The sequence below is a fragment of the Spinacia oleracea genome, chromosome 5 (assembly GCF_020520425.1).
Source record: "Spinacia oleracea cultivar Varoflay chromosome 5, BTI_SOV_V1, whole genome shotgun sequence".
NCBI lineage: Eukaryota > Viridiplantae > Streptophyta > Magnoliopsida > Caryophyllales > Amaranthaceae > Spinacia > Spinacia oleracea.
This window is the reverse complement of record NC_079491.1, coordinates 96,337,424-96,350,850: the sequence shown is the minus strand read 5'-3', so window position 1 is coordinate 96,350,850 and position 13,427 is coordinate 96,337,424. Positions and strand designations below refer to the sequence as shown.

General features: G+C 37.6%; 1 protein-coding gene across 1 annotated transcript; it reads right to left on the bottom strand.

Annotated features, from left to right (window-relative positions):
* Nucleotides 1-2,749: 2,749 nt before the first annotated feature.
* On the bottom strand, nucleotides 2,750-3,151 carry LOC110793669 (uncharacterized). Its single transcript, XM_021998571.1, has one exon. It carries the CDS (start codon nucleotides 3,149-3,151, stop codon nucleotides 2,750-2,752), a length of 402 nt encoding a protein of 133 aa, XP_021854263.1.
* Nucleotides 3,152-13,427: the final 10,276 nt, after the last annotated feature.

Here is a 13,427-nt window from a genome sequence, read left to right as displayed (position 1 = left end):
TATGTTATTCTAGAGCATGAAGGCAAGCATTTCGAATCATTGTAGCGCGTACAGGTGTGTTGTGACGCAATCACATATTAAGTCGCATCGGGATGCGAATGCGACTAAGTATGTGTCCAGTATATTTTAGGATACTTTCTATTTATGGAAGTTACTATACTTAACAGGTTCTTCTCCATATGGTCTCTTCAGTCATGCAAGGGTTGTTCTTCAGCTAATCAGAGTGCATTGTTGATAAGTGGGTTATAGTTTCATCATTGAACTTATCATTTATGGCATTGGGATCAAATGTAGACGTCTACACTTGCAACATTGGTATCATCAAAGTTCAATTTACCTTCAACTTCGGTTTTATTGAAAATCATTAAGGTATGAGTTCAAGTATGGTGTTGGCTTTCCATAAAAAAAAACTATGGTGTTAGCGAATCCATTAAAGGGAAGCAAGGTAGAAACCAAATTCGCAGATGAATGCTTGAAATAGTCAAAATAACAACCCAAATCAAGAAACATTGGGGAAAAATTCACCTTTGGTTTCATCGAAATTAAAATAATCTAACCTGTGTCCGTTAATTCTTCTAAAAATAGTATTACCTTGGATTTACTCTGGAATAATCCAAATTTGGGGTGTATCTTCCCGAAACAGTACTTGACCTGTTAGTGACCGGATATAAAAGTAAATGTGACATGTGTCACTAACTTATTGTCCTACTTTTTTTATTTTTTTATTTTTAAAAAAAAAATCGTCTTTCTCCCTCTTCTATTTATCCCATGGAAGAAACCCCTCATCCTCCCACTCCTCTCATCTTTCACCCTCAACTCTAACTCCCTCTTGCTCTTACTACCCTCTCTCCTCATCTTGCACATATCTTCCTACAAACTGGTTGTTAAGGACTATATGAATGTTCTTGTGTTTGAGATCTTCTTCGGGGCTGATACCACTTAGAAGAAGCAACCGAGGACACCCAATTCCCTTCTTGACAAAATTATCTCACTTCCTTATCTTTCTGATAGGAAAGCTTCACATTGTTTTCCATTTTCATATTTGAAGATTACTCCCACTAACCTTGGATTTTCTCTTGTATTTTCCAATTATTGAATTTTGATTAATTATGATAAAAAAAAAAGTTATTAACTTTGACCAAGAAGTAGTAGTTATGTACCTTGAGTGTCAAATGTGATTTTATGGACGGTTGCATGGGTGTAGAGGTCGAGATTTTCATGGTCAGCTGAAGCCAAGAGCTCAGCGGCGGTGTGACGACGACCTTGTTTGTCGAATATTGATCCGCTGATCTTGGTTCCATACTATTGATCGAAGGGAAATCCATTGAATGGTGACACCCAACCTCCAAAAGGAGGGAAGGAGAGAGAACATTTTGGTGGAGGGAAGAGGGTGAGACATATGGTTGGTGGTGGGGGGCTTGGGGGGGGGGGTGGAGGGGTTGTGAATGCTGGGGAAGGAGGGGGGGAGAGCTTTATTAAAAAAAATTAAATTCAGTATAAAATCAATATAAAATAATTATAGAGTGACAAGTGGCATGTTTAAACTTTGAAGAAAATTTCTACCCTGCTACTAAGGTCGTAGGTAAAATGTACTATTTTGACAACATACACCCAACAACTTGGATTATTCCAGTATAAATCAAAGGTGGTACCGTTATTAGTAGAACGAACAAAGGTTGAATAATTTTTTACAAATTTTCCAAAAAGATATTAATAAAGTTTAAAAAAAAAATTGAAATTGAAATTAAATATGGGGGGTTTTGAATGCTGGGGAAGGAGGGGGAGGAGAGCTTTAATAAAAAAATCAAAATAAATATAAAATAATTATAGAGTGACAAGTGGCATGTTTAAACTTTAAAGAAAATTTCTGACTTGCTACTAAAAAAAATTGAAATTGAAATTCAATTTCGATTTCAACAATTTTAGAGTGACTAGGACGTGATTAGGATGTGACTTGGCAAAGAGAACCCATAAGGTCGTAGGGTATCATGATTTATGACTACACTTACCCTCCTCCGTACTAGACTAGATCTTTTCTTGGTTCCATCTAGTCTCCGGCTAAATCAACATCGCCGGAGTTCAACGTTGTTTCCATCTCACCCACAGGCGCCACCTCCAGACCTCCTCCCCTTCTGTCTTTCTCTCTCTTACGTTTTTTCTTTGATTTGTGGCTGCTACGGAGCCATTTTTCATTCAGCTTTGAAATCATAGTGATGCTAATTTTTGTTGTTTTAAAGACTAAAGAGTATAGTTCGACGATGAATTGAACATTTTTCAGATCTAATTTGATGTTTAATTAGGGTTTCGTATTGTATACTACATGATCTAGTTGCTTAGTTTATTTTAACTTGGCGTAGAATATGATTTTGACAATTTAATTACAATTTGGACTTAATCATACGGAGTATTAGTTAATTAGATAGTTTATTTCGTAGGTTAGCAATTAGTGAATTACGATCGTCAATTTGCGTATTTTGAATACGTTGTTGTGCATAGACAGGAATTGGTTTACATAATCAAAGATGCATATTTAAAAGATATCGATCAATAGAAAAGACCCGAGTACATGCATAGGAAAACGTAGACGCCCCAATACAAATGAAATGAAGTTGCACAAAACCTAAAATTCCAGCCAATCCATCTAACAAACCTTTGAACTAAAAACATGAAAAGACAACCCTCGACTGACTCCATACTAGGTAGCTTCCAAACCCTAATACTCCTAGTAATAGTGAAGTATTCTCGATGATCAAGGACTAATGGGAACAAGAGGACTACTAGGAGGAGAACCTCCACCAAGACCACCACCGAGACCAGCACCACTTCCACCACCAAGGCCACCACCGGTACCAGCACCAGTACTACCAAGGCCTCCGAAAGTGGGTAGAGTACCAAATCCCTTATCGATAGGGATAACACCAGCAGCACCACCAACTCCTCCAGCTGCTCCAACTCCAGCAAAGAAGATACCGCATTTCTTATCCCTATTCATTTTGTCACTGTCTTTTGGTACATCTTTGGTTGATGGGTTAAGATTATTAGTAGTACTAGTAGTGTTTTTGGGTTGTTGTGGAATTTCTCTTGCTTTGACATTCAAAACTACAACTAGGATTAACACTAGAAACACAAACCAAAATGACCTAACTGCCATGTTTCTCTCTCTGTTTTCTGTTTAAGATGAATAATATTTCAAGTGAGATCGATGAGATGAGATGAATAAAATTGGGTCTGGATTTTATAGAAAGATAAACGGTGCTGGGACAGTTGAAGCTATTAAAGTTAGACCATAAATGACATTCATTCACCTGACTGCCCTTTACCGTTTAGTGTTTACAGTTCATTTTTGTAGTTATGGTTTTGCATGAAAGTTTTCTTGTGAATTGTGATGGATGAAAATGGGATGTTCAAGGTTTAAACATGCAGCGTGACACTTGGTTCGACAACACATCAACTTATTTATTTAACGGTTCATTGAATTGAATTGTCTGGCCACACCGTAGCTTTTCTGATCGATCTTAATTAATTTGCTGTCAACTACTCCGTATTAGGCAATTACAATGCATGCATGGCTTTTACTTTGTTGGGTATTGGAGAATGGAAATGATCGAGCTGCGCGCATGGTTATAATTATACGTTTTTCCCTTATTGAGGTCTTGTATATCTCCATCTATACGGCTGTCGATTATACATATATATTGAAATATTCTCACGTAAAGGGCTAAATGGGAGCCAGTGAGTCAACATGTTGGAGTAATTCCTTTACCTATATACAACAAGATTTTAGCTTGTGCGAAGCACAAATTCTATTAAATTGTTATGTTTAAATAAAACTCTTATGTATATACCAATTTTATTTACTTCGTATTAGATTAGTATAGTTTTTAATTTTTCATTGAATTTCATTTTAGATTTTTTTTTTAATTTTTTATGATTATGAGAGTGTTTGTTTTTGGATGAAATTGTATATGCGTAATATTAATAATTAATTAATAAAAATATCTACGTGGAACTTAATTATTTATCTAAGTCACACTCGACTTTTTTAATTCAAAATTAATTTTAAAATCTTATTTTTCATTGGCCGAAACCATTAGATTTCCTACGTGGCGCTCTAATATTGGATTAATGTTTGATTTTAAATTGAATTTTATTATTTATTTTATTTAAGATTAGTGTTTGATTTTGGATGAATTTGATTTTAAATTATTAGAGTGTTTGATTTTAGATGGAGTTGTATATATTAGTAATTAATTAATTAAAACATCTACGTGGCACCTTAATTATCTACGTGGCAATTGATTTTTTTAATTCAAAAATAAAGTAGAAATCTTAATTTTCATTGGCCGAAACCATTAGTAATCCTACGTGGTGCTCTAATAATTCAGCAAATATGCCTATTGGATTAATGTTTGATTTTAAATTGAATTTTATTTATTTTATTTTGTTTTATATTAGTGTTTGATTTCGGATTAATTTTATTTTAGATTAATTTTTAAATTATTATAGTGTTTGATTTTAGATGGAGTTTTATATATTAGTAATTAATTATTAAAATATCTACGTGGCACCTAATTAATTATCTATGTGGCAATCGATTTTTTTAATTCAAAAATAAATTAGAAATCTTATTTTTCCTTGGCCGAAACCATTAGTAATCCTATGTGGCGCTCTAATAATTCAGCAAATATGCCTCCTTTATATATATATATATATATATATATATGTATATATATATATATATATTAGATTAATTAATTAAAATATCTACGTGGCACCTAATTAATTATCTACGTGACACTTGATTTTTTAATTCAAAAAGAAATTAGAAATCTTATTTTTCATTGGCCGAAACCATTAGTAATCCTAGGTGGTGCTCTAATCTTTCAGCAAATATGCCTCCTTTATATATGTATATTAGATTTTAATGGAATATTGGGTGTAGGTGATTTAAAACCCTTAAGAGCCGCGCTTGTCAAGTATAGTTATTTTTTTGGTAAATATAAAATCGTACTCCGTCGCGGAATACTTGAAACGATTTGACCGGCACAGAGTTTAATAGAAAGTAATTGACTTATTATTTAATTAAATGGTACTCCCTCTGTATTTATGTAAGGGATACACTTGCCTTTTCCGACCGTATTTATTTAAGAGATAAACTTGTCATTTTTAGTAACTTATAAACCCCACTATCTAATTAAATAATCTATTTACACCCCACCCCCACCCCCCACACTAAAATGACATGGGCCCCACTTGTTTTACTTATTAAAATATCTACCCAACCCCACTTGTTTTATTACTTTATTTCATTTAATTCTTCTTCTTAATACCCGTGCCCGGTCAAGTGTATCTCTTAAATAAATACGGAGGGAGTAGTTGATAGTGGGTATTTTTTTAATATAGATAGGGATATGTGTCAACTTTTTAAAGGGGGTAAGGGGGTGGGGGCTGCATGGGCAGAGGCGGAGACAGGGGGCTAGTATCCCCCCCCCCAAAGATGAAAAAATAACCAATATGTATGAACAACTGTAAGTATAAACTATAATTTTCCCTTTGCTCCAATGGTCAAAGGAGCATATTTGAACCCCGACCTTGCTCTTCCTTATTTCTCTTCCTTTATTTCTTTTCAATATTGTTCACTTGTTATGCTCTTCATTTTCCTTCATATTAAGAAAAACACAAAAATATGTTCGTTTGATTTGTTGATTTTAATTTCTTTTTTGATTAATTAGTGTGCTTCATTGTTTGATTTCTATACTTAAATTGTTCTTCATTTCTATGGCTCTTGCGTAGTTTCTTGCTAGGGGTAGGGTGAAGCTTGGATAGTATTTGGGGAATTAGAAAGGGATTCATGATAATGTTGTGATTAAATTGTGATGTGTTGAATAAGATTTTCATGTTTATCTTGAATAGTAGTTGCAAATGCTAGGATAGCTATTTGATTGGAGTGCCCATTGTTAATTTGTCAAGAGATTGAGAATTAATGAGAGCATAAGGGTGAATCGTCGATTTTATGAGCCATGCTAGTTTTGAGGTGACGCAAAAGCATGTCATTGGAATTAGTTGGCTATTGCATCCTATCCTGGAGGTGTTGGATGCTACATTTATGGTTTGCCCCCTATGATTCATGTCTTTGCATTTTTGTGCTTGAATTTTGTTAGCCTTTTCCCAATGAAACAGAGTTGATCCCCGATCCCTGGTTATATCCATCTTGATTCTCTCGTTAATTAGTTGTAGAAATGTTAGTTCGTTACAAACCTAATTTCCTTTCTCTTTTAAGCTAGCCCGAACTTGTTAAAATCTTGCTCACCGTTCTCTTGGGACGATCCCAAACTTATCACTATAATAAATATACTTGGTAGGCTAGGAGTATTACAAATTTTATTTGATTGGGTGGTTATTGTTAACGACACGAAAATCGCCTATTAGCTACCTTTCCTATCCGTTCTAGGATCTCATAAGGACCTAAGCTATGTACTTTGGGCTAAGATTTCCTTTCTTGCCAAATCTCATCACACCCTTGATTGGTGAAACTTTGAGTAACACTTAGTCACCCACTTGGAATTCTTCGTCCCTACGTTTCAAGTCTGCATAGCTCTTTTGGCGATCTTTCTCTACTTGAATTTTGGATTGAATAGTTCTAATTTGGTTCATTGTGTCCTCTATCATTGAGGTCCTAACACAACTGTCTCACTAATGTCATGCCAACATAGTGGACTTCTTCATTTACTTCCATACAAGGCCCATATACTACTACATTTCTAATCTCATGCAACGCCTAAAATCGTTGCAGTAGGCATGAAAATCCGTTGCATTAGACCTAATGCGACGACAGATGACCCTTGCATCCGGTGGCGTTGCATTAGGCCTAATGCAACGATCAGTGACCTGATGCAACTGAAATTTAATACCGTTGCATTAGGTAGACATCTAATACGATGGTCCTTATAGGGGTGTCGCATTAGTTCTTTAGCTAATGCGACGGTTATTTTAGCTAATGCGACGGGTATTTTAGCTAATGCGACGGAAGTTTTAGCTAATGCGACGGGGTATTTTAGCTAATGTGACGAAAGTTTTAGCTAATGCAACGCTTATCTACGATAGCTTAATGAAATAATGCAATGCCTTTTTCCCTAATACAACGGTAATTTATAGTCAAAAAAAATTTGTTGGATACCTAATGCAACGAGTTTATTTATTCATAATAATAACAATAACAATTATTATTATTATTATTATTATTATTATTATTATTATTATTATTATTATTATTATTATTTTTTAAAAAAAGATGTCAATAACAAAAGATTTTCATTGACTTAAAAAGTAATATCATAATATTAATGCCCATAGGACACATGCATTACAAAATAGTTGTTCACTAATTAATTTAGTGTTTTTATTGACAAAATACATAAAATTAAAATCCATAGAAATAAATTCAATATTACTAGAAATCACAAAATGACCCATAAACAAACAAAAGCCTCCACAGTCTCATTCGCTAGATCTACATTTCTCCTCCATTTAGCTCACCATGCTCCTGCAAGTTTAAATCACAAATGAGCACAAGTCAAAGATAGTACACTAGCTAAAACACGATAAATAATGTGAACTTAAATTTGTACTCTAACTAGACTATTATTCCTGGATTGTTGTAATTAAATAACAGAATTGAATTTGAAATCCAGATAACCAATTATGTGAACTTAAATTTGTACTCTGACTAGACTATTATCCATGAATTATTGTAATTAATAACCGTCTGTGTTGCAATTAACCGTCTGTGTTAAACTATTAATAGGCTACTATAGCACATGCCTTATAAAAGACGAGGTATGGAAACTCAGATGATGTCAACTGGAAACAAAAGGATTCCAAGTACCACTTTTCATGTTAGTTTACAGCCAATATAATAGCAATGAACTCAGCATACTTCATCATCACAAGCACATTTCAAGAAATAGCAGGAAGGTCAGACAAGATCTTTCTCAACTTAAACTTGAAAAATAACCAACATACGAATTTGATCTGCATTTTCAGAAGCATAGAGCAAGCTTATCAGATCTTTAAACATAAATCCTAGTTCACGCTTTGGCTTTAAGTTTAACCACATTTTCTTACTGTTAACCCTGGGACAATAAATGTTGAGAAAATGCCTGACGAAGAAATACTAACATGGAATTGGTGTATTGCAACAAAGAAATACCTGGCCAGTATGAAAGTCATGTGGCATACACACTCCCGAGACTATATAGGGTGGAGTTATTGCATAAAACACACATTCCCAAGACTATATAGGGTGGACTTATTGCATAAATACACACTCCCAGGACTATATAAGGTGGACTTCTTGCTGCACCTGCTGCACTTTTTGTGCCCTGTCAAATATCAATACATAATTATATACCAGTATCAACAAGCTTATCAAATGCATCAATACATAAAAAGGAGTAAAGAAGTAAATTAAACAATGTTGGACAAGTTACACACACAAGCTGGAAAAATCAAAACCTTGTGTTCCGAGTATGGAACTGGAGAGATGCTCTTCTTGGAGATGGTGTCCTGTTAGATAGAACGAACGTAAGCTAACCTCGGGGGTTTAACCGAGGAAACCCCCTCCGATGCCTAAGTCAGCAAATGAAGTAATACTAGAGAGAGAAAGTAGAGAGGGTTAAGAATTGTACTTGCATTTAACGTCTGCGCAAATAAATGGGGACGACAGTATTTATAGGCGTACTATTTAGTACTTTGGCCTATTTAGATGTTGCCGCGTGTACGTCGACGATGTACTTGTTATTTGTCCTTTTGCTTAACGACATGCCTCCATTGTCGTCTAGCAGGTCGTTGTCCCACAGACCTTTTGGTCTGCGTGGTCTCCTAAGCGTTTATATTGCTTTTACCAACTACCTTTGCGGCTGCTCTGTCGGAAGGCTTGTCAAGTGGTGGGATCCTCTGCTAGGAAACGAATGGTCTGGTAGGTTATCTTCATTCCCGTACAACTAGTCCCTAAGAGTAGGGCTGACTACTTGGAGTTAGGCCTGCTCTTCTGATGTTTTAGCTGCACCTTGTACAACTAGTCCCCAAGAGTAGGGCTGACTGCTTGGAGTTAGGTCTGCTCTTTTGAGTCCCTTTTCGTGCATTTGAATATATACATTACCACCATTTTTATTTTTATTTTATTTTATATTTTATTTTTTAATTGTAATAACTTTTTTGAGAAATAAACCGTCACGGTTTACTGTGCTTCACGTGCCCTTCATCAAGGTGGGTGACTTGAAGAGTTTCTCTAATCTGGGCCGTTCGTTCTCCCCTTTAAATATGTCACTTCAGTCACTTTCCTTTTCTCTCTCTTATTTCTTACCTTCTTCATATTCTTACTCTCTTTCAACTTCTCTTCGTTCAACTCAATTTCGCCATTTCCTAAGTGTTCTAACTCCAAGCTTTTTACTTTCTTGTGTTTTCGTGTTATTCCGGTGATTGCACGTCGATTGGTGGTGGTTTCTTTTCCTGGAAGTGCCGAGGTTTTCTGGGTTCGAACTTTTGCTCAAGGGTTTCGGTCCGTAATTGTTAAGGTTTCGATTTCTTCTTCTTTCCAGGTATTTCTTTTGCTCCTATTTTGTTACTTTTCTTTGGTTTTGCATGTAAACTTGGATGTTTTAGTTATTTTTGCGATTTTTTGCGGTATGTGTGTTTTTGGGTATAATCTTGGAATGTTTGTGTTTTTTGAGTTCGCCATTTTCGCCCTTTTTGAAGCTTTTCTCTTTCTTCTTCCTTTCTTCTTTTTTAAGTCGTTTTGCTCTTTTCTCCCTGTCGTTTTGAGTCTATGGCGTCTTGTTGTTTTTGCTTTGACTTTCTTCTTTTTTCTCTTTGTTTATTCTTTTCCTTTTCTTTTTTCTTTCAGTCAACATGTCTGATACCTCTGATAGTGCTAACCCTAGTAGCCCTGGGTATATGAGTGATTCTTCTGAGCCATACTCCCCTTCTTCCCCTTCATCTGTTTCTTTGTCTTCGGATGAAGAAGCTAGAACGATAGCAGAGAATAGAACCAAGTCTATGAATGATGTTATGTCCCGCTCTGCGCCTGCGGTGATATCTATCTCCATTGGTTCTTCCTCTAGGGTGAATCTCCCGTTGCAGGCGGGGCCGCGCCTGTTGTGCCAGAGCTTTCTCCCTCATTCCGTCAGACCCTTAGAGAACTGCGCCATGAATATTTGGCCAGGGCAGTTCGATTGAATCCTCCCCCTAATGCCCCTGTTGGGTTGAATGTTCAACCTTTGCCAGAAGTAGCCTGGTTGGATAGTTTTGAACAACCAGACGAGTGTAGACACCTACTTTTGTCCCCATTCTCGAAAGGGAAGGTTCGATGATGAAAACGTAAATCTCCACTTGACAACAACGCATCTCCTATAAAATAACGAATCTCATTACCCCTTTTCATTTCACCCGAAACCTGCTATTTATAGAAACCTGCTATTTATGGAAACCTGCTAAAAATAGTAACTACCGTAATGGGTAGTTGTTAAAAGTGGCAAGTCATAAAAGATAGAAACCTGTCAGAATTAGGTGTTGCACTCCAACATAAATCCTAAATGAGATAGAAATTGCGAGAGAATCCTATTCCTAATATGATTCGAAAGTAAGAGTCACGTATTAATTAAAATCCTAACGAGCCTAGAGTTCGTAACGGGCCCAGACGCATCCCGTCACAAGGTTAATACGCACTAAAGGACTCAATTAAATCTCAAATACTCCGGATTCTAGGAATCCGAATCTGACTAAGAAAAACAGCCCAGACCCTATTTTCAACACCTGGCTCTGGGCGCCGAAATCTTCGGCGCCCAGGCCTGGGCGCTGAAAATACCTGGTACGTGTTTTTTCCTAATTGCTTGTGGATTAGAGTTCTGCAATTCTATCTTTCCACGAACTCTTTTCTATAAATAGGGCCTTAAGTTCGACGTGAAAAGGACACACAACACACAATTATATTCTGAGTATTGACTCTAAACCCCTAAGCCTAAGCCTCACGCTGCAAAACTGATCACGCGTTCTGTCGCAATCGATTCATAAATCAAACAGAACGTATCTCGTCCCATAATTTGAGATTCGTTAAATAAAAGGAGAAATAGCAAAGTCAAAGTGGTTAGTTTTCTGAGAACCGTGACGCACCTCTCAAGGGTGCGTCGTAATGTGTCCCTTTTCCATGGTTTAATTGCTTTCCTCGCCCTTTTATGAACTGTTAAACTAACTAAAATCTGATTGTTCGATCACGCTTAATAAATATGATATTTTTGGGAAATTGGATTATCATGCTAGGTCCCTTAAAACAATCTAAATCAGATAATCGCGTTCGATCTAGTACTATATGTTGCATATTGATAAAATCAACTCGGATTAGTTTAATAGTTAACGCATGTCCCTTCAATTATTTATGCTGAGCTAGTAAGGATATCCTGCCTCTGGAGTTATCGAAGAGCGAGTACTCCTCTCGGTAGTTACAGTCCCCCGAACCCTCAATCTCTACCCTGCGGGTGTACGTCGAGCGATCCCCACCACCAAGGATCACAAGGGAACCTACGGCCGTCGTGGTCAAACATAATTGCACTCCCTTTATGTCACGATAACCGGGTTTTGTCAGTTTTTCTCATTGTCGTTAAAAACCGAATGGCGACTCCTATATTACTAGTCAATTGGGTGTAAACTCACATGAAATTCAATTACACTTGATTTGACAAAAAGAAGCGTCACACCCACGAGGGACGAGGTCACGCAATAGCCTCGTGCTTTTTCGACCCCGTCACAGTGGCGACTCCACTGGGGATAGTGAAGGAAATACTCGTGCTTGTAGGTAATCAAAATAGCCGAAGGGTGAAACGATCCTACCCCGCGTTTATTTCCCAATCAAGTTGGGACGACCTGAAAATCAGCATATTAATGTGAACGGGCAGAACCGCATAACGAATCTTGGCTCCCTTGGTGTTTCATCTCGGGAGTTGGGACTAAGGATACCCATCGCCAATCGGGGGGTGCATACGCTTCGAATGTTGTCCACTCGGCACTTTCGCTAGTAGTACACCCGTCCCAAACCCAATCGCTCGCCCATTAGGTCCCTCTCGCCTGCATGCCCCCTTGGCTTGCACTTGCGGGTTGGCCTCTTGAGCGAAATTCGTCTGCTGAAGACACTACCTCGACCGGGGCATGTGTTGGATCTACGATAGAAGCAGTACCAAGCCAGGCGCAAATAACTACCCATAGAAGCCTATCATAAACTACATGACATGTTATTATTACCTCATGATGGAATGTTAGTTATGTGTAGCGAAATATATGATTGTGTGTGACAAACTATCCTAGAGAAAACCAACGACCTTAAAAATTGACCAAACATTCATAAACCAATTTTCCAAAGAGTTATACCGAAACACGTGTTCCGCAAACCCGAACGATCGCCATAAAAATAAGCGACGCTCGGGATGGCCTGTAACGAATCCCACAAACGCTGCACAACGCGTAAAGGACGTTATTAAGCAAGCACGCAAAATCGAAGTCGCGTAAACAAAAGTAGACGCAAACAGAAAACGAGAACCAGCCAGGGACGCATTTTCAACGCCCCTGGCTGGGCGCCAGAATTTCTCACGCCCTACGCTGGGCGCTGAAGTTGCTGCTTGGCCTTCTAGTCAGGCGCAGCAGCCTCGGTGCCCGCGCAAAAGGAAAATACGTAGCACAAAAAAACGTTCGTAAAAAGAATTGCTACGAGGGCGTAAGAAAAGCACTCGATCTCAAAAGCGACTCGTAAAAAATTAATAACTCTTTGCGTCGTTGTTAGGCCTCCTACGACGACAATGCTCGGCACTAAAAACCGAACATGCTAATAATTATGAATGTCACACGGGCAAGTGTTTCGAAAATCCAAAGAATGACCAAAAGAAAGAACTAAAAAGTGTACCAACAAAAGAAAGAGTGAAAAACCAATAGAGAGAGTCGAAGTCTAGACTAAGTAATACTTGAAACTTTGGGACCTAAACTTTAGCTTATCTTATGCATAGGACTGGTCCTGCCACTTGGTGCCGATCAGGAAATCAACGATTAGTGCGCCTCGAAGATACATCGCCAACACCAGGTTTAGTGACTCCAAGCTCCGTCCGTCATCCCTCATTTCAAGGATCTCCGCTTCCCCAACCTCGATTCGCACCCTCAAACATGTCCATCGAAGAATTGCAAGAGCAGATGGCTCAAATGAGCCAACTCATGGGCCAACTGAAAATGGAAAACGAAGCCTTAGCGGCTGCGCAAGCCAAAAACGACCTCGATAACGAGAAGAGGATTGAAAAAATGATCCTACAGCAAACCATGGGGAGCAAATACTTTTCCCTCGATCCTGAACCTTTTCCTGGAAAACTACCACAAAAGTTTAGTTCATCGGACTT

What these genes read in the sequence shown, in the direction of transcription:
- LOC110793669 (XM_021998571.1), bottom strand. Translation starts at nt 3,151, where the DNA reads ATGGCAGTTAGGTCATTTTGGTTTGTGTTTCTAGTGTTAATCCTAGTT.